Source organism: Rhamphochromis sp. 'chilingali' (assembly GCF_963969265.1).
Source record: "Rhamphochromis sp. 'chilingali' genome assembly, chromosome: 7".
In the NCBI taxonomy this organism is placed as follows: Eukaryota; Metazoa; Chordata; class Actinopteri; order Cichliformes; family Cichlidae; genus Rhamphochromis; species Rhamphochromis sp. 'chilingali'.
The window spans coordinates 10,400,284-10,427,470 of NC_137934.1; the positions used below are offsets into that span (position 1 = coordinate 10,400,284).

The window sequence follows — 27,187 nt, forward strand, 5'->3', positions numbered from 1 at the left end:
CAGTGTGTGTGTGCGATTGTACATAGGCAGGGTTGGGGTCTTAAAAAAAAAAACAACAATAAAAAAAAAAACACATGGCGCCAAGTGGTGCCTGAATATGGGTGGGTTTGCAGAAAAAGAGAGGAAGAAGAAGAAGAAAGATTCAAACTGTGATGTTGTTAATGGAAACATCCCACTAAAAATAGTATAAAAAATAACTAATGAGTACAACTGCATTTCTAAAAAAAAAAGTGGGACTCTGATTTATGAATCATTTGAACCCCATATTTATTTTAAAACAGCACAAACCAAATCTGCCAATCTGCTGTCAGTGCTAGGAGAAAGGTCGAAAGTCTGTGCATAATTTTATACCTATCCATTTAGCGGATGACCACTGTACAGAACATGTAACCCTCACATATAGACTAAAGTCCAGTGAACCCCAGCCCTGGTCTCTGCTGTACTCAGTGTGGAAACACTTTCCTCAGTACACACCAGAGCATCATTCATAACTTAAAGCTTCCAGTGACCAAACAGGGTTGGGAGTGGGTGTAATTGCTTATTCAACAGTTAGCCACACATCACTAAGGATGTCAAAGAAAGACAGGCTTTTAGGAATAAATACCCTTTGGGCTTGTCTACAGCATAAAAATAACTTAATTAACTTCTAAGGAAAGCAAGAGAACCGCAATTTAATCCAATATAAAATAAAAAAAATCTGTGGGGCTGCATGGAAAGCACAGCAGATATGAACTCTACCACACAACAGTTCACCACGCTGGACACACAGAGGAGAGTGAAACACTCAGGGCTTTTTCTCTATGAATTTAATGATGTGTCCAAGAGGCTCAAAGGAGAAGCACAGCAGTTATTGTCCATCCACAGTAAAACAGTCTTCCCACCTTTATGAGTAAAACACCCTCAAAGGAGCTCACAGTAACACTGTCACTCTTTAGCATTAAATACCACGTCCCTCTAACAGATCTGTACCTCACACATTAGTCACCATTAGTATTTTCTGAAAGAGTTGTAAACATGTTCGCGATAACAGCTGACCCACTTCTAAACACACTGATCTCCAGTGGTGGTGTACAGAGGACTCTGTCACTAGTCTAAGCCACCTCTGAGTTAACATCTATAGGGCCCTTTAGCTCAGCTTTTCATGAACTCCAGCCTCACTTCCCAGTGCAGGAATTAAAAGACATTCATGTAAAGGCTTTATTGTTTTTTTATGGAAAAATCCAAACAGGTTAAAGGAGAGCTTATTAGTTACTAAATTAGTTCTGAAAAAAGTTAATATAGCTCCTCCACCTCTCCTTTAGCTTCGTTCTGGTTGGCTGATCCACATAAACAGAAGGTTTGAGCAGCAGGTGTGTGGGCCCTCTGTGCCAAACCAGAGCTGTGTGCCCGAGATGACTATATTAAGAATATCCGCTCTCTCTTTACCAACTACACATCCAGCAGTGTAAAACAGAGTGTTTATAGCAGAGTGAAGTCTAAATTGTGGCTCGCGTGGATTATGTGAAGATATACTGACCCCATTATTTGAAACTTTGGCCACATTGTTGAGCATCAACATATGTATGACAGAAAATAAGGGATAAGTACCAAAGTTCCACTTCAAGGGCAGTTACATCAGGTATTAAATTTCTTCTTCAGCTTTATGTTACATGACGATTGGTAACCTCACGTGTATATGTGATAATCACCACATATACAGCTACTTTATAATAATGCAAGGATAAGTTTGACTACAGTAAAGACAGGCACAGCGATTTTTTTTGTAACTCTATTCTAGGAGTTCATTTTGCCCCTGCAGCAAAATAACAAAAATCAAAACATTGCACCCTGCCATGAAAATGGTTAATGCGAAAAAGGAAAAAAGTCATTTGCGGTGAATTGGGTAGGTTGGTCTATTAAGCTCTTTTTTCCTCTGTTGTAGATTTGACTTGGATGTGGCCGTGAGCGCAGTTTGGTACAAATGTTTTCAATATTCTGAAAATGTTTTTATAAATATAAGTTAGGAATAAAATACTGCAGGCTACATTCAGCCTCGTTAGATAAGCTTTCACAGCTGCCCACATAATCAGTTTTAATAGACTATGTTTTTCTTTTGAAAATGTAGATCTTCAGCCACTAGACCACAGAACAGTCTGCTTTTTTTTATGAAAGCAGGCTGATGGTGAAAAATGTCCACGAAAGGCCTCCAGACCATTTCTTTGTTCATTTAATGTACCTGTGATTAAATGAGAATTTAATTTTACATATCGAAAGTTTATTTAAATCGACACCACGCAGCAGCGTTTTTGAAACACTTTGTGCTTAACGGAGACATTTCCTTGCATTAAGACACAAAAAGGGCTTTCATACAGACTGTAGAAAACTAGTCCCGCTGTACCCCAACCACACACTCTGTCACGTAGCTCTGCGAGTGTGTCTAAAGTTACGTTCTTCAATGCATACCACATGTAGCGACCATGCATTGCCTGATACGTTTTCAATATGGAGAAAAAGACAGAGAGGGAGACAGGGGAAGCCGCAGAGGGCCACAATTTTTTAAATTTAATAATATACTGTTTATATTGAATATCTGAAAACACAGCTGGTTGCCATGATAATGCAGCAACATCTAAGCAAGCAAGGTTGGCCAGTGGTTCTGTAACTTTCTCGAAGCCTCACCTTTTCTTTCGTTATCCTTGATTCCCTTCCCGTTGCTCTCCTCCCTCTCAAAGATGACAACTCTTTTGACAGTGAAATAAATATACTTCTCTACCCTCCTTACTCTGCACTGTATATGAACCAACCCTTTCCCTGCTGCCAAAAGCTTGAAACGGAGTTTACTCCCAGTAAAATAAAATGTCTGAAACGGTTTTTGTTCCGCAGCCAGGCGCTTGTCGTCAGGTGACCTGCTGGAGTAAATCTTTTCAATAATGTCAAAAGCAGCGCCAAAAACCTGCCAGGCAAGCCCAAGTGTGTGCCCCTACTCCTACATGCAAACACACACACACACACACACACACACACATCTGCACACTCACAGCAAGAACAAGCATGCAACCTCGTGCATGTCAACACATACAGCATGTAAAGGCAAGCACACAAACACACACAGTGGAGAGTTTTAAAGAATTGATAAATGAGGAGCGACTAAATATTATCGCTTTTTTTCCCTCCACGCTTCTCAAAAATAGAACACGCTCTCGCTCTTTTTCCCCCCTTTTTCTTACACACACAAACACTTTTTTTGAACCGCAGGAATGACTGATGTCGTTGCATTTCATTTTTTCCTTCCTCTCATCTCTCACTCAGAACACACCCAGGAGTCCTCACCTGTTCCTGCGTCATGCTGTGCAGCTGCGTATGCCAGGAGGCGGAGTCAGAGCGGTGATAGGCGGGGGGCGGGGCAAAATCTTGCAATATGATTGGGTCTCGCTCCTGACACAGTGAGGTCAGGTGACTGATGTACAGCTTCAGCTTACTGCGATTCTGATTAAGATCCAGGAGAGGAGAAAGAATCTGAAGGAGGAAAACAGAAAATGTATTCTTTTATGTGTTTACTGTATGAAAAATAGCAAAACAAAAAACATGAACGATAATAATAACGATTTTGCAAGAATACTAGGCCAGATGGACATGCAGTGATGGGCAAATGTAAGATGAGTAAGACAAAGAAAATGAAGCAGAGGCACACTGAGAGAAAGCCAGAGAAAGCGCTTCTAATAATGAGGATCAGTGCACTGTTTTTAATTGCATACTGTCACAGCTGTAGCTGAGACTGAAAGAAGACCCTCATGGGCAGTTTTCAGCCGAGAAAACCATTTAAAGTAGTTCATTTAAAGAAAAACAATGTGCTCAGTTTCCACAAACACTGCACCTACAGCAGCTGATCCACTGTGAGCACCAAGGTTATTGTAGTTTATGGAAACAAAACTAAAAACTAAACATAAAAAAAATCCAATTAACTGAAATAATCTCATGAATTGAAAAAAGTAATCAAATCAAATAAAAATACCAGTGATATATGCATAGTTTAAGTATTTGTTAGCTTGGTAAAAGTCTTCTTACAGCTTGCCTGATGAGGCACTGATGGATGTGTAATTGAGACTGCTTTCAAAAAGTTAATGCACACACATTCCCCTGATGATGCGGTGCTTCTTTCAGCAGTTTCTAGTAAAGTACAGCTTAACAATTTGCACATATAAGACACAATCCCCCAGCAGAGAACCTATAATACGCTTAAAACATGTTCAGCATAGTTACCATGGTGATTTAGCCAGGTAAAAAAAGAGAGCTGCTCTTTTCTGACAAGAGTTTTAAGGGTTTTTTTGAGCCTGGCACAAAAACACAAAAAAGCCTGGCTATGTTGAACTTGATTTATAGCACACCTCTTCTCAAATCACTTCCCTACAAATCAGTTGTTTTTATTTTTTGTAGCTGTTTTTTTTCACAAAACTGAAATTTTAACACCGGAAAATTGTTTTTACAGGGTCAAAAAACAAACAGATTTCATAGAATAGACTAGAATAGCCCTTTATTGTCACTGTACATGTACAACTGTGCCGGAATAAAATATAAATAGTAGACAGGAGGAATGAATAGCAAACAGGAGAAATATATACCAAAACTCAAAGGCACACAAGTTGCAAAGTGCTTGGAAGTAGTAGGAGTTCAAATAAATTGCAAACAAGAAAATATAATTTAATATAATATAATTGAAAATATGATTTCAGACACCACAGACTGTATGTTTAGGGCAAAGTTTACCTCGGTGTAAAGTAAAATTAGTTTTGGCTAATTCAGACATTTAGATTAATGAAAGACGAATTAATTAATGGAAAAATAGACAGAGGAAAGAGGTGAACATATATATAAAAACATATTTTGTTGGTAGACTGTCATGCTCACGAGTAAACAGAATACTGGAAGAACATATTAATCCCCACCAATCCACAGGTAATGGCTATTATGAACTCAGAAGTAGAAAGACGATTCTCTTTAAAAAGCATCATTTCTTGTTGAACGTCTGACTATATAAGTGCAGATGAGCAAAACAGATACATGCATTCTGGGCGCATGACATGAGACCTCCCAGGGCACACACACACACACGCGCACACACACACACAGAGATAAGGCGTGCTGACACACACTGTTCTCCTTGGGGAATACTACGATTTAAGTGCAGAGGAAGCATTTTAAGAGGGCTGTTAGTGTGTGTGTGGGTAAAGTATATTTAATCCCAGCAGCGTCTGTCCACACTCTGCGAGCTGTGCTCATCGTCACTCAGCATACCCACACACAAACACAACCCATGTGTTTCATTGACAGGATCCTCAGCGCAGTAACATCTTTCTCTCTAAACTCTTCCTCCACTTTTTAACCTCGTCACGTCTTCACTTCTTAAACACAAGAACTACAAATATCGATGTGAATTTGCCTCAGGTTTGGGGTTTGATTATATACATTCATTTTACACAGAATGTTATTTGGTGAAGTCGGTGAACATCAATAAATAAATGATGATATGACATCATCAGATAAATATAGCAGGAAAAATAATAATTGTTTTTGTGTTGCCAAACACTTCATTTACATTTTTTTTATATTTTTCTCAATTTGATCTTGTGTCACTTAATTTTTATTTTGCATATTATTTATTTTTATTTTTCTCTGCTTGTCTGTGTGTGTGTGTGTCTATCCCAGATACTCAAAGTTCTTAAAACAACTGGCAACACGGTGTCAGCCATCACTGGCTAGGGTGAAACTGGTCACAAAGAGGTACATGGTGCTACGCCAAAAACCTCCTTGTGCCTGCTTGGGTCACTTGTGAATTGTTGAAGTCGACCTTAGTTTTCATGGACGATGCCCACCTATCTCCAAACGCTCCCCAACTAGTTGTTGAGCGATAATGAAAGTTGAAAATGTGTGACACAAACTGAATGCAGAGACCATTCATCTTTAAAATAAAAGTTGTGCCTTTTGAAACACGTTGGCAGCAGCAGCAGGAATGCACAACTTTACTGAGGCCTTAATTGTAATGGTACAGCGAGAGTCATTGCAGTGTAATCTTGTTCTGGTTTCTTCATTTTCTTTTGCCGTTGCTTTACTGTTTGTAGATTCCCCAGGCAGCAAGCTGTAAGGAAAACCTGTATTTTCTCTGCAACATGCAGGCTTAGTCAAGTCTAGACTTTACTTGTGCTCCATGTCTCTGTGTCTTGTTCCATTTTTTATTGCTGAAAAGTTGTCCATCACCCTGGTGTTACAGCAATGTACAATTGAGTATACTCAAACTGCTATACCCCCACCCATTTAAAGCTTCATCTTGTACCAGGCAGTACATCTGCTACATTGTCCATTTGGTTATATCTCCCAGTAGTAGTCAACATTATTGTCTGAGTTAAGATTATCTTGGTTTTGATTGTAGAATTGATAATCTGTTTCCTTTCCCGCCTTTTGTTGTTCACCTCCAAGGTTGCTTTAACCCCTGCCCTGTTTAGTCCGTTAACTCTGGTTTGTTTTTCCTCTTGGTGCAATTCATCTGTGCAGATATGAACATGATAATCGCACTAGGGCCAAAACCAAATCAACTGCACCAAGACCCTTTGGAGGAGGCCTGGTTCCAAATGAACTCCAGAGTAGTTTGTTTATGGTGAGAATGTGCCCTTGATCTGACCCAGCTATTGGGTCTAAATTGTAAGTTTGTGCCAAATGCACATTCTGGGTTGTAGCAGAGTACAATAAATGTACAGAGAATACAAACTTTGAAAATTATTAGGAATAAATTCTCCATGTTTTCCAGCTTGAGCTACCGAGCACCTTTGCGTCAGCATTGGAGTACAGCTTTAAGCAGTCGCTTACCTGTTGCCTACTTGTCCTAGTCACTTTTAGCATGTTTTCTAACTATAAAATACTTACTTGGTTATCACTTAAACACTGACAAAAACATAATTTAATTGCTCTGGCATTTGAGAATCCTTTTGAGGTTAAGTTCATCAAAAGTAGATTGGATGGAGGGATTTTGTGAAAAAAAATTGTACTCCATTCTTTAGTGGCATTGACGCAACAATGAAAAGTGACAGTACATCAGAGGAGCTGTCACTTGTGATTTTGAGTCTTCCCTGATTTGCTGCACAAACAACTGACAGAAAAAGTCTCAGCAATTTTGTGTTTTTCCAGTGAATCGCCAATACTCACCAGCAGCTAAACCTAACCCTAACACACACAAACACATAAAATATACACTTTTAAATGTGTGGTAGCACAAGTCAGCGCAACACACTCATACACATGCAGACACAAATAGGTTCCGACACAGAAAAACATACATACACACACTCACACTCATTCATGGTGGTTATCAGCTTTGTAAATGGCTCCAGTTACAGTATTTTCCAGGGAGGACCTGCCAGTAGGTTACAGTCCATTACAAAATACATTACTGAACATTTCCCTCTGGAGGAGAAAGGGAGGTAGACCGAGAAGGAAAGAGAGGGAACGACAACATTTGGAGTTAAAAGGCTGAAGAGATTCTACACATTCGGCATTTCAAGCCCTCTTTCTTTGGCTCTGAGTTATATTTGCTGATGGCAGATGTGCAGTGAGGCCGTTATCTCTCCCAGACTAATGTGTAATATGGCAATATCTGAAGAAAATTCTCCAAATTTGGCTTTACTGCTCTACAAACATACTTAACATATTTGTAACAGCTGTCCTCTCACACTTTGTAATTCATACTATTCTGTCAGAAAGCTTAAAAAAAAAAATCACTGTCCACACTTTCCAGACCTGCAGTGGAGCTCTGCGGATCAAATACAAGACGAATGAGAAACAGACACGAAGAATGGAAGGAATGACGGCGATATGAGGAAGACATTAGGAGAGAAATAACACGAGTTGTTTCCTTTTCTTTAAGTTCTATTATAAGAAAAATGGAGGAGGAATTATGGGATAAAATACGAACAGGAACACAGACCACTGAAAGTATTCGCAAGACTTTCATTAAGGTATACATGTTTTTCTTGTATTACACAGCCTCCAATAGCCAACATATGCAATGTGTGTGTGTGTGTGGTTAATGGGTCCGCAGGGCTTCTCAGTATCTTACTGTAGTATGAAACAATCCCAAAGGAGAAATAACTTTATACAGCACTGTGAGTCAGTGTGTGTGTGTTTGTGCTTCTTTATTAGACGCCCCTGCCTGCCTACCAGATTCTTACTGTTCTATGAAAGAACTCCATAGAGAGACATTCAGCTAGCCTCACTGATGGGATGTATTAAAAAAAAACCTCTATGGCCACATTATATGGTGAAATCAAGACTTTTCTTCCTCCGCAGAACCCTCTGAGACAAATACACACCAGCAAAAATGCACATATTTGTCCAGCATCAGCATCAGTAGTGGGTGTAGGCTTTCACTGCTCTGTAAGTGCTATCTCAGTGACCCAACCGATGAAGTCTTGGCTAGTAGATGATCTCTTAAACTGCCAAGCAAATGTATCATCCGGTTGTAAAACTGCTCGTCAGTTTGTTGCAGAGCTAAGACAGAGAGACCGACAACCATTCACTCCTACATGTCTTTGGACTGTAGGGGGAAGCCAGAGTACCCAGACAGAACCCATTCAGACAGGGGGGAATACGCAAACACTATACAAGAGGCTGCACAGCATTAGTGTTTGCCTCACATTAAGGTTCTGGGTTTGAATCCGCTGGTCGTCCGCGGGTGTTCATTGTGGAGCTTGGATCTTCTGTATTCGTATTTCACTGGTTTATTTCCAACAATATTTTCACGGACCGGCCTTTAAGGTGTTGTGGATAAATACAACAAAATAAAACCAGCACCGGTACCAGAAAAAAATAAGATTTATTCATAACACACGGGAAAAGACCCAGGTAACCCGAGTTAATGCTAAAAACCAATAAAAACCCTGAAAACCATAAATTTCACACCCGAACCTCAACTCTCGTGGCCCAGTACCAAACGACTCACGGACTGGGTCGTGGCCCAGTCCGTGGCCCAGCGGTTGGGGACCGCTGTTGTAACTGGATTAATTTGAGGGTTTTGGGCTTGTGAGATGGGGAAAAAAATGGCAAGACGTGTGAAAAACTGTTTTGTTTGATAAGGAAAACAAGAACACTCACAGAGCACAACTCTCCCCGAAGAGCGTGACCATTTCACCAAAATGAAATCATCTCGGGCTGTTCTGGTGTCTACCATCACACAAAATCTGAACATGATGTCTTTAAAACTGTGGATGCTAGATTGTTAACCAACAGCCAAACAAGCTGAACCAATTACATGTTTAGACTGTATTGTCAAACTGTTTAATCCACCTTACAAAAAAAATCTCAGGAATAAGTAATGTAAATGTAATATCACTTTCACTTCCATAGAAATGGTGACAGATTTTAAAACACATTAAAAAACTCTGAAAAAGACACTTGCTAATTTATAAAATGTACATTTTCTACTATTTTTTGTGTAGTTATGCATCTAATAAATCTGAAAGCTATTTGAAAAAGCAAAATACCATGAAGTGGCCTTGACAATGCCTGATGTGTCTTAAGAGTGCTCCCCTGTGTTTCTGTGCAGCAGCAGTTGTCTCTGAAGCATTTCATTGTCCAGCTGCAGCACAAAATCCCCTCACAGAATACACACAATCACTCACTGTGCGGATGAAATGTGCTATGGCAAATTACCAATCTTACACACCAAGAGAGTGTGTTTTCATGTGGCTATGTAAATACAGAGAGGTGGAAACAGAAAGAAAAGGAGATAGAGTATAAGCTGTGTGTGTGCTGCCTCTCTCAGCAGGGAGGTGCTACCGCTAATTAATAACCAGGGTCAAACTTAGATCCAATGGTGAACCCTTTGGGCTTTTAGCATCCCAATGGGAAATCCATCTGGAGCAGCTGAGCTGCACTAAAAGCAGCATGTGCAGCTCATATGTGGTGCCGTCTCTGCACTGTGGTCTTAGTAGATCCAACCGTTTGGATGCCTTTTAATAACCACTAAACTTAGAAGAGCCTTTTAACCATTAATTGCTTAAAATGTGTAAAAATTTCCAATTCACTTGTTTCAAGAGTTTAATGGGAACAAGTGACTTTGCCAGTTTGGCGTTGAAACCTGAACACTTGCACTACTCAATGCTCAGGTTTCTTTCTTTTTTCTTAAGAAAGACTGCTCTACATTAGACGTATTGTGGTTGGGTGTCTTTTGTTCTTTCTTGAGTTGAATCTTGTTACGCATCTACAATTAATGACCTTTGGGCTTTTGAAATACTGGAAAGCCCCTATTGTATGATTAAAAAAACAACACAGGAGCAAGGTCAAAGGAAAAACCTTCTTTTCATCATTTCTGACAGAAGAAATATACTTTTTACATAGCAGTTTAGCAAAGGTGCACATTTCCAACACTACATCACACATTTCAGTTGATTTGAATAAGAATATGGTCTCAGTTGGCATATGATTGACACATGAAGCTTACAATATCAAACCAAAGGCAAGACCCAAGTAGACTTGGGGAACAAGGGAATCATCCAAAAGATTAATGAAGGTTGAAATAATGAAATCATGGGTATAAAAATGCACAGGGAAAAAAATAAATCATAAAAAAGAGTTCAGAGAATGCCAACTGGAAGAAATCCTTATCATGAGAGGATGAAATTATATTTAAGGATGAGAAATTGAACAAATGAAGCACAATTCAAGATTTGATGGCTGAAGGGAAAAGGAAAGGAAAGATGAATCACAGAATAAAAGATGCATTTCAAGATTGGATTTCAATGTTAGAAAGAATGGAGGAAAACTGAATAAATAAAAAACGATATGAGGCCACAAATAAAGTGAAATGACAGACAATGATGCCAGAATGAGATCACAAAGTCACGGATGAAACTAAAGAAAAGGAAGACGAATGAAACGATGGCCATGATCAAATCCAGACAGAGAAGACGCTCACCCTTCTGTACACAATGATGGACTGAGGGTGAGGAAGAAGGCATGTGATTGGCTAGGCCCAAATGCCCTCCTCATCGTCCTATCGGTTAGTTCAGTCCAGCCGCAGCGTGAGTTCAGAAACAGGAAGTTAGTTTAGCAAAAAAGGGAAACTTAACAGAGATATAGAGAGTGCAGAACAAGTAATAGTGCTAAAAAATGGTTAACTTTAATTAGTAAATTTGAAGAGAAATAAGCTAACATCCAATAGCCCAGAAATGGCAATATGACTTGCTGGAAAGTCTTTCATTCAAATATTATTAAAGAAAATAAAGATTTCACTGGTTTGGCCAATTCACACCGTCCGGGGCAGTTATCTTACCTGGTCTGGGGAGGGTTTGTGATTGTTGGGCTGCTCTGAGTTTGGGGATGAAACCTTCAAATGATCATCCTCATAGTTGTCCGCCATCAGCTTCATCCTGTTCTGCGTCTGCAGAGACAAAAATAATATATCTCATTAGAAACACGTTTTTGTTTTTAGGTGGAATTTAGCACGATCATCATTATGACATTCGTGTTTTAGACGGAGCATAAACCAGTGTGTGTACGTGTGCGCGTGAAGTTAATTTGGAGAGAAGTAGATTTTTGAGTGAGTGCCATGAGCTTTGCCTGAAAAAGTGTGCATATGTGTGTGTTTTTGTGCGCAAGAGGAAAACAGTAACAGAGGGCTTCCCAACTGTCCATTTGTATTTGAGTTTCAAGAACTGGGTTGGTTCATCTTGCACATTTCAGACTGCAAACACACACAACCATCATGCAACCTGTTGTGTAGCTTGTTAACCGGCGCAGAAAAATAACAGGCTTGTTAAGTTGCCACTTGAGGGGAGATCCATAAAGACTTAGACAAATATTAGACTGTACACATACAAAGGCCTCCAAAACACTTTCATCTCCTCCTCCTCCGTATCTTTCTTTTCTCCATTCTCATTTCTCCTGTCTTTTCTCTGCAACCATCTTTTTGCTCCTCGGATTACTGTCACATTCCCCCCCCCCACTTTTCGTCTTCTCTCCTCGTCTTGCTGCTCCATCTGTTTCACATGTTATAGTTATACTTCAGGTTTTACAGTAGGCCTGCAAAGTGTGAGGGGTGAGAGATGAAAAGCAAGAGATGGAGTCAGTATAAATCTGTAAGTCTTGTATACTCTAAATCCCCATAGCCTCACACTGAGCCCTGCAAGGAACAGGAGCTTAAGCAGGACAGACTGAGGTTTTGTGTGTGTGTGTGTGTATGTATATATATATATATATATATATATATATATATATATATATATATATATATATATATATATATATATATATATATGTGTGTGTGTGTGTGTGTGTGTTTGACAAAAAGTAAAAAAAAAAATTTTTATATGCATTTGTTTGAAAGCTAAATGAAAGACTGCACTTTTAGGAGTGTGCATGTGAGCAAAACGATCACGCGTCTGACAGTGTGTTACACTTGGTGAGTATCTGGACCTGCACAAACGAGCCCATGCCGCACTTAAAAACACCTATAAAGCAAACTCGCAGAGCAGACAGTTTATCTGCACACCACACAAGTTTGAAGATAAACACGCGCAGAGCTGTAAAGTCACCTTTATTAGTATCTGACCGCAACTTCCACCTGCCCTCCCCCGCAACCGTCCTTACACAGATTTTTTTTTCTTTATGCTGTTGTTGTAACATATGGAAAGTTCATATGCACCAGACACTGGCTTGGGAAACGCAAATTTAATGAAATTAAAAGAGCAAGTAAGACTTGGTCCAGACTGTACAATACACACACACACGTGATAGTTGCCTGCAAAAATATATAAATACATATATCACTGCCACTTCACTTTATGTACATATGTAAAATTGTGTATTTTTTTATTTGTACACTATTGTTTTTCTCTTTTATTTATTCCAATTATTATCTCTAATTCACTTTTTCTTGCTGACCCTTGTGTTGCTGTAACGTGTGAATTTCCCCAGTGTGGGATTAATAAAGCCGGTGTCTTTGTTTGTTTCTATGTTCTTCTGAATGACCATCTTAGGTAAGCATCTCTTTAGTGGACTGTGTCACACTGAAAGATGGAGGAAGAGGTCTCGTGTGTGGAGTCTTACGGTTAATTTCTAGAAATATGCCTACATGACTTATGCCAGGAGTTTGCCTCAAAGATGAAAATAGATAATAATAACCCAAAACCCCAGGTTCATATGGAACACGTGACATAAAGCTGAACAGACAGATGTGCCTCTGTCCTTAGGAAAGTTTATTTCATAAAGGTTAAGAGATCGTAAGTAAACATACATTAAAAACATTTGCTCCAACACTTGCAAAAAAGGCTCTGGGATCTGGAAAGCAAGAAACAAAAAGGAGGAAAGACAGTTAAGAAGAGGATAAGCTGTGTCAAGAGGGTGCCTGATTTCTGATCTCTTTAGTATCTTCTGTCCTACCTTTCTGTAAAAACACTTTATCTGTGTCCTGTCCTCTTTCTCCTCATCCTAGAGCTTTCTGTATCAAAATAATCCCCAGTTCCTCCCACTCTTCCTGTCTTCATTGCTCACCTCTGTCATACATAATACTTTTGAAGATTAAGTCTTTTTACCCAAATACCTAACGCACTCCTTTCTGTAGTTATCGAAGCTCACTTTTTTAAGTGTCTTCTTCCCATCTATAAACATAGTATTTCATTTTTCCCTGCTTCATTCTCTCATTTTGAGCTCCATAACTTGATTTTATCTGTGGCCAATTCCAGCTTCTGTTTGTTTCCTTCCTTCTGCTTGCAACATGTCCTCTTTCTCTCTTCTTGTTTTCATGTCTAGTCCACTATTTCGAGTTCATTTTGTTTATTTATTTATTGTTTATTTCTTGAAGAGCCACTTGAGGCTGGCTCCAAAACCAAGTCAATCCCAATAGATTGACTTTGGCACCTTAAATACTGATATTAAATGCTGCAGAAATAAACATGTTTACAGGTTGCTACAAAATGAATTTGGTCTTTTAAGATAAGCAAAAGTCTTTGTTCTTTTTTAATCGCAATTTAAGGCATGAAGTGGATCACCTGAGAATATTTGTGCCTTTTGGCACATTATTAATGCAATAATATGACAAATAGTATGAGTTACAGTGTGGTTAATTGAACAATCAGCCCCATCCTATTACATTCGTACCTTACTTATTTACATCGATACTCATAAGCAAGTCTTCATGTCTATGTGAAGCAGCTTTTCTAATTAATCTAAAAGTGCAGTTCTGCCGTCTCGTCCAATTGTGGTAATTTTGTTTCTAAAAGCTTTTAAAAATGACTATGGCCAAAATTCTAAAAAGAAGATTTTTATTAGTCTTTAGTAAAAATCTGTCTTTAAATGATGGAAAATCTAGAGAGCAACATGCAAGAGGAAAAAAAAAATCCTAAAAATGAAGTTGATGCAAATCGGTGAGGTGGAAAGACAAAGAAGAAAATATGGCTGAAGAAGTGTCCTCATTTTCCACTTTGGCCTTTCTTTACATTTCTCCTCTTTCGCTAACTGTCAGGAATGCTGACTTCAGCTCATTTGTTCTTGTGCCAACTCTCTTTCTCACTTAATCTAATCATCACACCATTATTTCACTCCTCCTCCCTCAAGCTTCTCTACGTCTTCTTCCCTCCCCTCCGCTTCTCCCCCACACATCCTTCATACAGCTCGGCTGTAACTCGCTAACAATCGAAAGAATGAGAAACAAATGAAAACGAGGTGAAGTGAGGGGGTGGGGGGGCTGCTGAGCCACGCTTGGAAGAAAATTATTTCATTACGATAACGCTCTGGGGAACATTACATGAGATTATTGTTTTGCCTTTCTCTCCGGTGGCAATAGAAGCGCCTTTGTAGATATCTGTGCAATTATCAACAATGAAAAGTTGCTGAGTCATGGTTTGACAAGAACTATTTCATCATGATAAGAAATTAGATTACTCTTAACCCATTTTATATCAAGAAAAGAAAATTGTTAATAAGTGGAAAAATACAAATGATAATGAATCGTGTTTGAGCTGAGTGCTGTGGAGATTATTTCATTGCAGTAAGTCTCGGCGGTGTTATAAATTTGATTAGATCCACATTTTTTCACTTGCCAGTAACACGGGAGGTCATCATAACTACAAACAAGAAGTGATGAAGAGTTTAGTGGGAAAACAAAGCATGAACACTATGAACTGTGATTCAGAAAAGAAGAACAGGGGCGTTATAGTATTAAAGATGTTTTTAGTTCACAAATAAAATGGAGATAATTTAATTTGCAAAACCAAAATAGGAAATCTAGAATGTCAGGACATATGTTCTAAGAATGCAAATATTTGTTGTGTAAAAAATAATTTATGTAAAGATTTAAAGATTAAAGATTTATTTAAATATGTTTTGACCCTTTATGGACCACATTATGGATGCGGACAGATCTCATTCAGGTCTGCTGGAAATACAATATCATCACACGAAGAGCCAAAAGTCTTAAAAATGTCCATATTACAGCCATAGAGGTTTGGACCGAGGACCATAGCCACACATACATCCCTGACCTGTAACTGTTAAACATGTGTCTGCTAAAGGAGAGATCCTGCTAATTCCTCACCTCCACCCTCTTCTTTCTATTGTAACATTTCATAAAATATTACAAATATTATTTTTTCTTTGCTTTTGAAATTGAGTGCGTGGCACAGATGGAGTTCACAAAGAAACCAAGTACACTGCAAGATAATATGACAGTGACTTGTCAAGGTAGCCACACCAACTGCTTTTTCCTTAATTTGTTACAAGCTGGACCATAATTTACAAAATGAACACTATGGTGTGTTGGATAAGACCTCAAACTAGCAACTAAAGCCATAAATGATAAATGGACTGATTCTTATACAACAGCTTTCTACTCCAGCACCCAAAGCATTTTATACTACATGTCTCTTTCACACAAGCACTTTTTTCTTGTGTACTTCCTTTTCCTGTACTGTGGGATTCTGTATCTTGCCCAAGGATACTTTGGGACATGGACTGGAGCAATCATGGATCAAATCAACAACCTTGCAATTACCAGATGAAATGATTTACCTTCTGACCCACAGCCATCCCAGATAAAAAAAAAAAAAAGTATGCTAGAAAAATGCCTATGGAGGTCAAAAATGAGGTGAGAAGCATGGTAACTTTTTACTTTTACATGTTAGATTCAGTCTACGGTATAAATGTGGTCACTACTGGCTTTGGAAAATCAAGATGGTGACAGCCGTAAAATGCAAAGTAGAGCCTCCAAAGATGTGATGTTAAACCAAAGGCTGACTGCATCTTTCATATACACTCTATGCATTTAACACATAATATGTGTCAGGAAAAATCAGTTGTTAATATTTGAAATACACTGCACAGTCCAGGATCCATGAATACCAGTGATTTGCTGTAAATTCATCAGAAATTTACCATTGCATTGGATTTCTCACATTGGCACAGGTGGATTTTGTGCTAGGCAGGCAAGACCAATCCAGTTGTATCATATATTTGGGTTGTCACATGCACTTACGGCAGGTATGTTGAGAAATGTTTAGGGCTTCAGCAGATGTGTGAAAACTGCTTTAGAGGGAAGAGGAAGGAGACTGTGGGATACACAGGAGAGTGAAGAGAGCTGAAGTTACCTTGATCTACAGCCTCCTGCAGCTGGGGGTCAAAGGTTAACATGCAGGAAAAGCTTTCAGGGACACAGGTGCGTTTTAACGTATGCAGCATAAGCGCAACAAATACAAATCTTCTTTGCTTGTATTCACTGGTTTATTAGTCTGTTCTGACTAAATGTGCTTACAATCGCCATATCATTAGTACACAGCATTAATACCTTGCAATGGATTAACTGAAATAGTTTCAATTCATAATAAATCTCATAATAGATAGGGTACGATCAATTCTACATGCCTGTTACTACACAAACAGCTCCATGGCACGAGAAATGTAATTCTCTGAATTTAACCTGCTCTGTAGTGGGGTCTGACAGCTCTGCGGCATAGGTTACTGTGCTGTGTGAAACCCAAATTCAGACCAGACTGGAAACAGTATTTAAGCACTCCATCAAAAAACACCCCAACTCTGACCTGTGACTCACTGAAGAGTGGTCGTCGTCAAAAAACAAACTTCAAAAACTTTTCAAACAACTTTTCTAACACACGCATAAGTGAACAGCATTCATAAAACTGCAAACCCAGAGTATTAACCCAAAGTTAGCTTGCTAACTGAAACACTACCTGCCACATGAGGCCTTACAACAAACAGAGTTTACTCTTCATCAAAAAACTCAGTTTTAATTTTATGCTATCACTCTGCCTCTGTCCACTTGTCAGTTAATTTATAAGCATCTAAAAGTCGATCCGTGACACAAGAAAATGCTACATAAGCCTCAGCTTACTTGATAACATTGCAAACAGATGCATGTGTACACACAGGAATACTGAGGAAGTCTCCGCTGTGATCCATCACTGGAGACTGAACATTATGGCTCTACAGAGAGAATGGGAGCGAGAGAGAGAGTGAGAGACTTGGAGCTGTGCAAAACGTTACACACCCTTGCATGCATGCGCACACTCATAGCTGCAGACAGTTGAGTCTCTGTGTTGTCAGTAACCACCTTCGAGACCCTGAAGTGTCATAAATGACTTCAAATAGAACGCGGAGACGGAGACGAGATGGAGGGATGAGGAAGGAAAAAAGAGAGAGGGTGAGGACTGTTACTCTGACTTCATTTGACACTACTTTCTAACACCTTGCACTTCTCTCTTAAACATCTATTCAAACACTGTGGCGTGCAAATGTTGCTTTTCTTTTGCATAGCCAATGCTTGTCTTTTTGAAACCTCGGAGCTTCCATACATTAAGTCAACTTTTGGCAACATTGAACACGAAAGTCTTGTGATAGCATTTGTATTCTAGGGGTCTTTATGACAAGTTAATCTGAACCATGGGGTTTTAAAGTGAGTGTAAAGCTCTACGATTTTTGCTTAGTTATGATTTACCATGTGTCGTTATCATATCTGTATGCCTGGTGTGCACTGTGCTTACGAGATTGCTGATTACACACAGAGTATGCTTAGATAATACATTTTTATATGATCTAAGCGAGTTTAACAGACTGTTCCACCAGTGAAAGTTACATTTCGTGCAACTATCAAATTTAAAAAAAAAACTTGGATGGTATTTCTGAGTAATTGAGCAAAACATAAAATGGAAAGCCTGGTTGGATAGTGCAACAGATAACAAAGGTCAAAGGTCAAATAAAAAAAAAAAGTAAAATGTAGAAAAACAGTGCAAAAAGAAAGGGAAGGAGAAAAGTTAGAAAGGGATTCCCTGTACAGTAATTTTCCTGTTTTTTCACACTTGCGTGTATAATTTAACAGCTGAATTTTGTTAAGATCAGTCCTGGGGTTGTTATTATGTATAATGTATGAAACGTAACACCTTTAGTATTTGAGTTCTTCCACAAAGCTGACAGCAAAGTTGGTGAAAACTAATCCCAAATGTACTTGACAGAAAACATCTGTTCGGCTGTAATTATGAACGGGCTTGTGAATGATGCTACAAGCCTGACAGTTAAGCCTGACAGTCTCTGCTTTTATTAGCTGCTAAAAATCAAGCTTTGGCTATGATAGAAGTAGACTCATCTTGAGCATCATAACTCTCTGTTTGGGGTTATTTGCTACAAGTTCCTTTGTCAACGTGAAGCATGTTTTCTATCGATTTGGACTCCACACTTTGTTGCCCCTGGTCTCTGCTCATATTTGTGATATTCATGGACAGTATCTCATGACCTAGCCAGAGTGAATCGGGTGTCCATTATGGAAACCTCAGAATAGTATCCTTGCTTTTTGCAGACGATGTGGTTCTGTTGGTTTCACTGGCGCGTAATCTTCAGCATGCAATGGAGTGGTTTGCATCTAAGTGTGAAACAGCCTGAATGAAAGACAGCACCTCCAAGTCTGAGGCCATGGTTCTTTGCCAGGAAGTGGTGGAGTGCTCTGGCTCCCTTTGGTTTGAGGGAATAACTGTCCCAAGCAAATGCTTTCAAACATCAAGAATCTTAATCAGGAAGTGGAACATGAGGTGGATTGTTGTGGCATTAGAAGGAGCACAGGCGTTGGACTGGACTGGTAATAAAGAGATAAGCCAAAATCCATCCATCCATCCATCCATCCATCTTCTTCCGCTTATCCGGGGCCAGGTCGCGGGGGCAGCAGCCCAAGCAGACCTCCCTCTCCCCAGCCACCTCCTCCAGCTTGTCCGGGGGAATACCAAGGCGTTTCCAGGCCAGCTGAGAGATATAATCTCTCCAGCGCGTCCTGGGTCTGCCCCGGGGCCTCCTCCCAGTGGGAAATGCCCGAAACAGCTCACCCAGGAGGCGCCCAGGGAGCATCCTTGTCAGATGCCTGAACCACCTCAACTGGCTCCTTTCAATGTGGAGGAGCAGCGGCTCTACTCTGAGCCCCTCCCAGATGGCCGAACTTCCACCCTATCTCTAAGGCAGAGGCTAGCCACCCTTCGGAGGAAGCCCATTTCTGCCGCTTGTACCCGCGATCTCGTTCTTTCGGTCACCACCCACAGCTCATGACCATAGGTCAGGGTAGAGACGTAGATCGACCAAGTAAATTGAGAGCTGCGGTTTTACACTCAGCTTTCTCTTCACCACAACAGACCAGTACAGCGTCCGTATCACTGCAGCCGCAGCACAAATCCGTCTGTCGACCCAAATATACTCATTCATACATTGCTTTTTACAGAACTTTGATCTAATATTCTGACACTCTTAATTAATGTATTAATGTATCAAGGGCAAAATGAAGAATCTTGTAGACACAGGGGATTAGTAGACACCCCTAAGCCACAGCTGTCTCGTCAGAGATCCGGTTAGGGTGCCTCCTGGGCACCGACCTTTGGAGGATTTACAGGCAGACCCAACTGAGGGGACATCCAGAACTTCCTGAAGAGACTTTATATGTTTTCTGACCTTGTGGAATAAGAAATATGCTTCTTAGCCACTGTCTATCACAACCTTCCTTGGTAGAAGGATGGCTTATGGTTTATGGCCTACCATAAACAAAAGTTAAGGTGTATATTAATTTAATACTGAAAGTTATCTACATTTACTACTGTGACATTAAACTTAAGCTCCACTAAAAAGTATAGAGCACCTCATCGTATACTTCGTTGGTTAAGCAAGTTAATAAAAGTAATATCACATCCAGAGAAATGATGAGACATACAGAGGAGAGAACAGTAAAGAAGAAATCCACCAAACTCCCAGTAGGCTCATTCACTAAGGAGTTGGTTATTTCAAAAGACCCACGAGAACCTTAACTGCGTTATGGAGTGTGTGTGTGGGAGTGTGTGTGTGTATGAATAGACCTCTGTGTGGAACCACAGAGGCATTTGGTCATGTTTATATCCTTGTTTTTGGCCTGAGGGAATGTGTACACATTGGTGTGAGCATTTGTGTGCTTGAACTTATTAACATCTAACCGTGCCAGTAAGGTGACATGCAAGGTTTTGTGTGTGTTAGTGTGCATGTGTCTGCGGACAGAACATTTACATAAATACCAGTTCATAAGAAAATGTTGTCACCAGAACTCTGCTGAAGTTCAGAACTCTGTGTGTGCATGTGGTGAGAGTAGGAGTGGTAGGTTAATCCTAAATTTACCCTTTGTGGTTGGAGTGCTGCGGTTACATCTGGACTCAGTTTCTCTCTGCCAGTCTTGTTTTTCTTTACTACTCTTGTCACTGTCACCTCACCTGTGTTCCCCCTGCTTTTATTCACATTTTTTTCCAGATTTGGAACCTGCATTCCTCTCAAAAAGCTTTCCTGGTTTTTCCTTGGATGTCAGTGTTTGAGTCTTACCTGCTGTTTGAGCTGTTGAACCAGACTATCCTTCTCCCTCTTCAGAGCTGCGACCTCTTCCTGGGTTTTCTTCTTCTTGGACGAGGAGAGCTCCAGCAGGGCGATATTGGCGTCTTTCTCACTTATCGCTGCCAGGAGTGCCTCTTGCCTGCGCAGAGACCAATTGTGATTAGTAAAGCATTCATTTTTATTAAAATTACATCAAAAGAAAGGAAAACTGTTGCTTCACACACATTCTTAAAAGCATTTAATAACGCTCCTCGCCATAAAAAATATTATGAAATAATTTTTCACTAAGAATGTTTCAGCAGTAGTGCAGCTCCTGGTCTAGTTGTGGTGTTAATGACACTGAAAAGTTACAATGACATTACTTAAAGTTGAAACTATCTGTGGTTAATCTAGCGTTGGACACAAGATGCCTCTTTGTGTCAACACAGATTAAAGCCCAGTCTTTTCCACCTGTTTCTGTTTGAATGTAGAAATTGCAGGAATAGATCACCTTAAACTCTGAACCAGTACAACTATAACCAACGGCGTGGTTGTAGACTAATTTGGGTGAAGCAACTCTTTAATTTTATGGCGAACCCATGATGTGTCAACCAGAAGAGCGCACTCATCTTAACCACACTTAAGCTCTATATATTATGAAAAAACAGGAAGACTCTTGATGGTGACTATGATGCAGAGCATGCAAACAAGAGTTTTACAGTATTGTTGCTTAGACTCACCAAAATACCAGACGCTCATTAATGCAAATATCTAATCAACCAATCATATGACAGCAACTCTGTGCATTTAGGCATGTAGACACAGTCAACACGACTTGCTGTGCAAACCAACCATCAGAATGGGGAATGAAGGTGATCGAAGTGACTTTGTATGGTTGTTTGTGCTAGACGGGCTGACATGAGAAACTGCTTACCTACTGGGATTTTCCTGCACAGGGTTTACTTAAGAATGTTCACGAAAAGATAAAATATTCAGTGAGCAGTGGTTCTCTGTACAAAAATGCCAGAGGAGAATGGCATCAATCAGGAACTCAAATAACCACTTGTTGCAATCAAGGTATGTTGAAGAGCATCAACACATCAAAGCTTAAAGCAGATGGGCTACAGCAGCAGGGGACCACACACTGAATGCATCATTTAGGCACTGGAGCCTACTTGAGTGTCTACCATGTCTATCCCTTTATGACCACAGTGTACCCATCTTCCATCAGGATAATGAACTACATTACAAAGCTCATATAATCTCAAACTGGTTTCTTAAAAATGACAATGAGTTTTCAAATGACCCACACAGCCACCAAGTCATAGTCCAATAGAGCACCTTTGAGATGTGGTGCAATGGGAGATTTACATCCTGGAAGAACTGTGTGATGCTGGAAATGGTAAATGGTCTGGTTCTTGTATAGCGATAACTTCATTCAGCTTCATTTACAAATTCATAGAAGGACTTTTTTTCTATGCTTTTTCAACGTAACTGCTTTCTATCTAACATTCATACACATTCATACTCTCATAGATGCATCAGTGTTTCCAGCACTTTGCTGAATCTATGCCACAAAGATTTTAGGCACTTGTGGAGGTAAAAGGGTGCCTAACAAACAATATGTTCCTTACAAAGTGCCAAGTGAGTCTACTTCCCATTGGTTCTTATCTGATATGTCTTTATTTTACTCATCTAACTTTTTGCACTTTTTGATTGGCTCTTCCTGCATAAACAGTTTTAAAATAAGAAGATACATGACAATGATGAAAAACTAGGGAGAAAATAGGGACAATCGTGAAAGTGCATATTTTCTAACTTGGTTGTAAACACAAAACTCCCAAGTCCCCAGTATTCCAAGAAGGGCTAAGAGCACATATTTGATATTATCTGCAATTAGCAATTATGTAAAAATGTATTTTCAAGTCTCTATATGCCTCTCTCTCCCTCCGTTTCCATACAATTCTCTAGTCCCTGTCTCCATTTCCAGCCATTTTGACTCCGTCTATCTTTCCCTCCTGCCTGGATGATCTGGTTGACAGATAGATAGCATTCCATGTGGTCGAGAAGCACCAAGCCACATCCCATTCATCCCATCAGCCACAGATTGGACAGAACCACATTCAAGGACACCCAACGTTAAGAATTCTCAAAATTATATCTGTTTTCAGTCTAAATCGCTGCTGTTTTTTCCACAATCCCATAATGCTCCTATAAAGACTTGCCACACACAATCAAACAAGCACATGAACACATAAAAAAATGCAACGTTGCAAAAAAAAAAAACATGTAAAAAGTGGAACACATTCACTTTTCACTTTACTTTTTGTAAAAGTGTCTTTTTGCAAATACAGTTTTAAGACATTTAAATGTTAAAGTAAACTCAAAAAGAAGAACCCAGAATGCATCAACAACTCACGAATTAGGCAAAAAATGTCAAGGGTTTGGATATACAGGGAGTGCGGAATTATTAGGCAAGTTGTATTTTTGAGGAATAATTTTATTATTGAACAACAACCATGTTCTCAATGAACCCAAAAACTCATTAATATCAAAGCTGAATGTTTTTGGAAGTAGTTTTTAGTTTTAGCTATTTTAGGGGGATATCTGTGTGTGCAGGTGACTATTACTGTGCATAATTATTAGGCAACTTAACAAAAAACAAATATATACCCATTTCAATTATTTATTTTTACCAGTGACACCAATATAACATCTCCACATTCACAAATATACATTTCTGACATTCAAAAACAAAACAAAAACAAATCAGCGACCAATATAGCACCTTTCTTTGCAAGGACACTCAAAAGCCTGCCATCCATGGATTCTGTCAGTGTTTTGATCTGTTCACCATCAACATTGCGTGCAGCAGCAACCACAGCCTCCCAGACACTGTTCAGAGAGGTGTACTGTTTTCCCTCCTTGTAAATCTCACATTTGATGATGGACCACAGGTTCTCAATGGGGTTCAGATCAGGTGAACAAGGTGGCCATGTCATTAGTTTTTCTTCTTTATACCCTTTCTTGCCAGCCACGCTGTGGAGTACTTGGACGCGTGTGATGGAGCATTGTCCTGCATGAAAATCATGTTTTTCTTGAAGGATGCAGACTTCTTCCTGTACCACTGCTTGAAGAAGGTGTCTTCCAGGAACTGGCAGTAGGACTGGGAGTTGAGCTTGACTCCATCCCCAACCCGAAAAGGCCCCACAAGCTCATCTTTGATGATACCAGCCCAAACCAGTACTCCACCTCCACCTTGCTGGCGTCTGAGTCGGACTGGAGCTCTCTGCCCTTTACCAATCCAGCCACGGGCCCATCCATCTGGCCCATCAAGACTCACTCTCATTTCATCAGTCCATAAAACCTTAGAAAAACCAGTCTTGAGATATTTCTTGGCCCAGTCTTGACGTTTCAGCTTGTGTGTCTTGTTCAGTGGTGGTCGTCTTTCAGCCTTTCTTACCTTGGCCATGTCTCTGAGTATTGCACACCTTGTGCTTTTGGGCACTCCAGTGATGTTGCAGCTCTGAAATATGGCCAAACTGGTGGCAAGTGGCATCTTGGCAGCTGCACGCTTGACTTTTCTCAGTTCATGGGCAGTTATTTTGCGCCTTGGTTTTTCCACACGCTTCTTGCGACCCTGTTGACTATTTTGAATGAAACGCTTGATTGTTCGATGATCACGCTTCAGAAGCTTTGCAATTTTGAGACTGCTGCATCCCTCTGCAAGATATCTCACTATTTTTGACTTTTCTGAGCCTGTCAAGTCCTTCTTTTGACCCATTTTGCCAAAGGAAAGGACGTTGCCTAATAATTATGCACACCTGATATAGGATGTTGATGTCATTAGACCACACCCCTTCTCATTACAGCGATGCACATCACCTAATATGCTTAATTGGTAGTAGGCTTTTGAGCCTATACAGCTTGGAGTAAGACAACATGCATGAAGAGGATGAAGTGGACAAAATACTCATTTGCCTAATAATTCTGCACTCCCTGTATTAGACTTGAAGTGAAATTGGTAATTGGTTTTCTGAGGGATATGCTAGAAAACGGCAGCTCCAGCTTTTTCCAGATTCCACAGGGCACCTTTAGTGGTCTTATAGAGTCCATCGTTTAGCAGTTCAGAGCTTTTTTGGCAACACGTGAAAAAGTAACAGCATATTTGGCAGAGGTGTTCATAATGTTTGAGCCAAAGCACAGAAATCCACGCTGATGCAGACAGAGGTATAATTTATTAGCATTTTTTAGATTCCATTTCTGAGCGCTTTTTCTCTTTACTCAACACGCAATTAAACCCTCCCTCTCACCCTGTCACATACACACAGAGAGATACAGCGGTGCAACAAGGAATGCAGTGATGAGGGTGTCTAAATGAAGACAGATTACATGTTTAGACTGTGTGAAGACCCACAGATTCTTTGGTCAACCTCATGGACCAAACTGTCAGTGTACAAATGTCCTATCATGCATCTAAACTGACAGGGGAAGCTGGGACATGGGTCGGTAGATTAATTTCCTGGCCAAATTAGGTGCTGTCAGGTATCCCAGTGTTTAATAATAAAATGAGTTATTTGAATATTTTGGGTTTTTTTTTTGTTTTTAGTGATAGAGGGAGGGAGGGAGATCAAAGACCTACAGGTGAAGATCAAACACTACAAACTAGGGACAAATATCATTTGGATATGTTTGATGCCTTAATTATTTGCAGCATATTTACTGATAACTCAGTAAGTAAAAATGTCATTTGCATGTATTAGTGTTTCATTTTATCTTATGAGCCATGAGAAGACCTGCTGATATTAGAAATAACTAAAATTCTTATTATGATATGAAATTTAAAATAAAGAGCAATCAGTGAACTATATGAGATTGATATTTAGTCCCATTTATGCCAGTTAAACATTAATGTATTGCTTTTCTTTATCCTCCTAAGACCCGCACTCTTTCATGGCATGTATTTTTAATTTCTCTTTGCTATTTGGGCTGATTGGGGCCTGATGAATGTAAAAACAAAGAATTATGTTTTTTGGTTTTTTTTAACCTGATTTTTGTTTCTGAGAAAAATTAGATGCACATATGAGGACACTCGCTTTAAATTTCGATAGAACAGTGGTAGTATAACGTCCTCGTAAGTATAGCAATATTTAGTATTTTGGTCTAGACAACCCAAAATGTGATATCCACATATGTGGATGCCAGGTCCTAGGAGTTTAAGGTTTTTATACCACACTACGCATCATGCAATCAAAAAAATAAGCGTCTTTAACTCTATGAAATACTTTTCCTTGCTATTACTAAGAATGGTCTTTTTCTTCGTCTGTGAGCCAATCAATTAAATACTTTTTATACAAACATTAGCACATGGACTTTTTCATTCCAGACTGTGAGACACTGGAACAGTCTCACAGTCTTTCCCCTTTCCTTTTATACAAACACCGGTACACAGATTCTGACTCACACGTATGCAGAGAGGCTAATGGAACATTACTCTTGTTAAAGCTAACAGTGCGTCTAGTTTTATACCATATCTGAGGGTTACCTGCCAGCACAAGGCGCTTATAAACCCCTGGTGATAAAATGATATTTATTCCAGATGCACTTGTCTCATTCTGGGCCTGTCTGTGGCTCTCCCTTCTTCTCCGTCTGACACACACACACACACACACACACACACACACACACACACACACACACACACACACACACACACACACACACACACACACACACACACACACACACACAGAGAGAGAGAAACACACTCTCTATGCTTGACATTCCCAGCTAAGCACATGCTTATGACAACTGATGGTTGTGGCTACTGCTATTGCTATGTAATTGTTAAAGACAACTGTTTCGAGTGCAGCACTCTTTTGCCGAATCTTTGGATGATTCTACTGTGAAGGGGCACTTAAAACATAGTACGCTCTTGCCACTGTTGGCAATCTGTCCTTATCATTAAAAATAACAAAGACAACGGAGCCAGCACATTGTGGAGGAAAGGGTCCCAGTGGACGTGCAGCCTTAGATCTGTAACTCCCCTTTCAAGTCTTTCCGAAGCAACAGGATGGAGGAAGGTCTGCTAACAAAGAATAATATCTTGTTAAAGAGGTTAGTTCTTTAATACTGTAAGTTTTCCATTTTGGAATACACCTTTTGGATTAAATCCTATGGTAATTTTACACTAAACGTCTCAGTGACTACTTGACGTTGTGTTGGCAGTAGTGTATATATACACACGGTATCTGTCATAGGATTTTGTGTTGATGAGCTCTTTTCTCTGTCTGTTAAGCCAACAAAAGCACTGTATCAGAAAAACACATTCCTTGTTATTTATTTCAATATCACTGCT

The 27,187-nt window shown here is 39.7% G+C and overlaps 1 protein-coding gene across 5 annotated transcripts in view; it reads right to left on the reverse strand.

The window, feature by feature from the left end:
- Window positions 1–27,187, reverse strand: part of LOC308400053 (ELKS/Rab6-interacting/CAST family member 1-like) — a 148,822-nt gene that overhangs the window by 20,772 nt on the left and 100,863 nt on the right. For 3 of the 5 annotated variants that reach the window (XM_080887531.1, XM_080887530.1, XM_080887529.1), the window contains 3 exons: window positions 20,842–20,989; window positions 11,297–11,404; window positions 3,310–3,495 (listed from right to left, as the gene is read on the reverse strand). In XM_080887531.1, coding sequence (XP_080743657.1) covers window positions 3,310–3,495; window positions 11,297–11,404; window positions 20,842–20,989 — 442 coding nt within the window. Of the gene's footprint in view, window positions 1–3,309; window positions 3,496–10,904; window positions 11,018–11,296; window positions 11,405–20,841; window positions 20,990–27,187 lie in introns of those variants that run through there. The other 2 variants (XM_080887533.1, XM_080887532.1) reach the window with 1 other exon arrangement.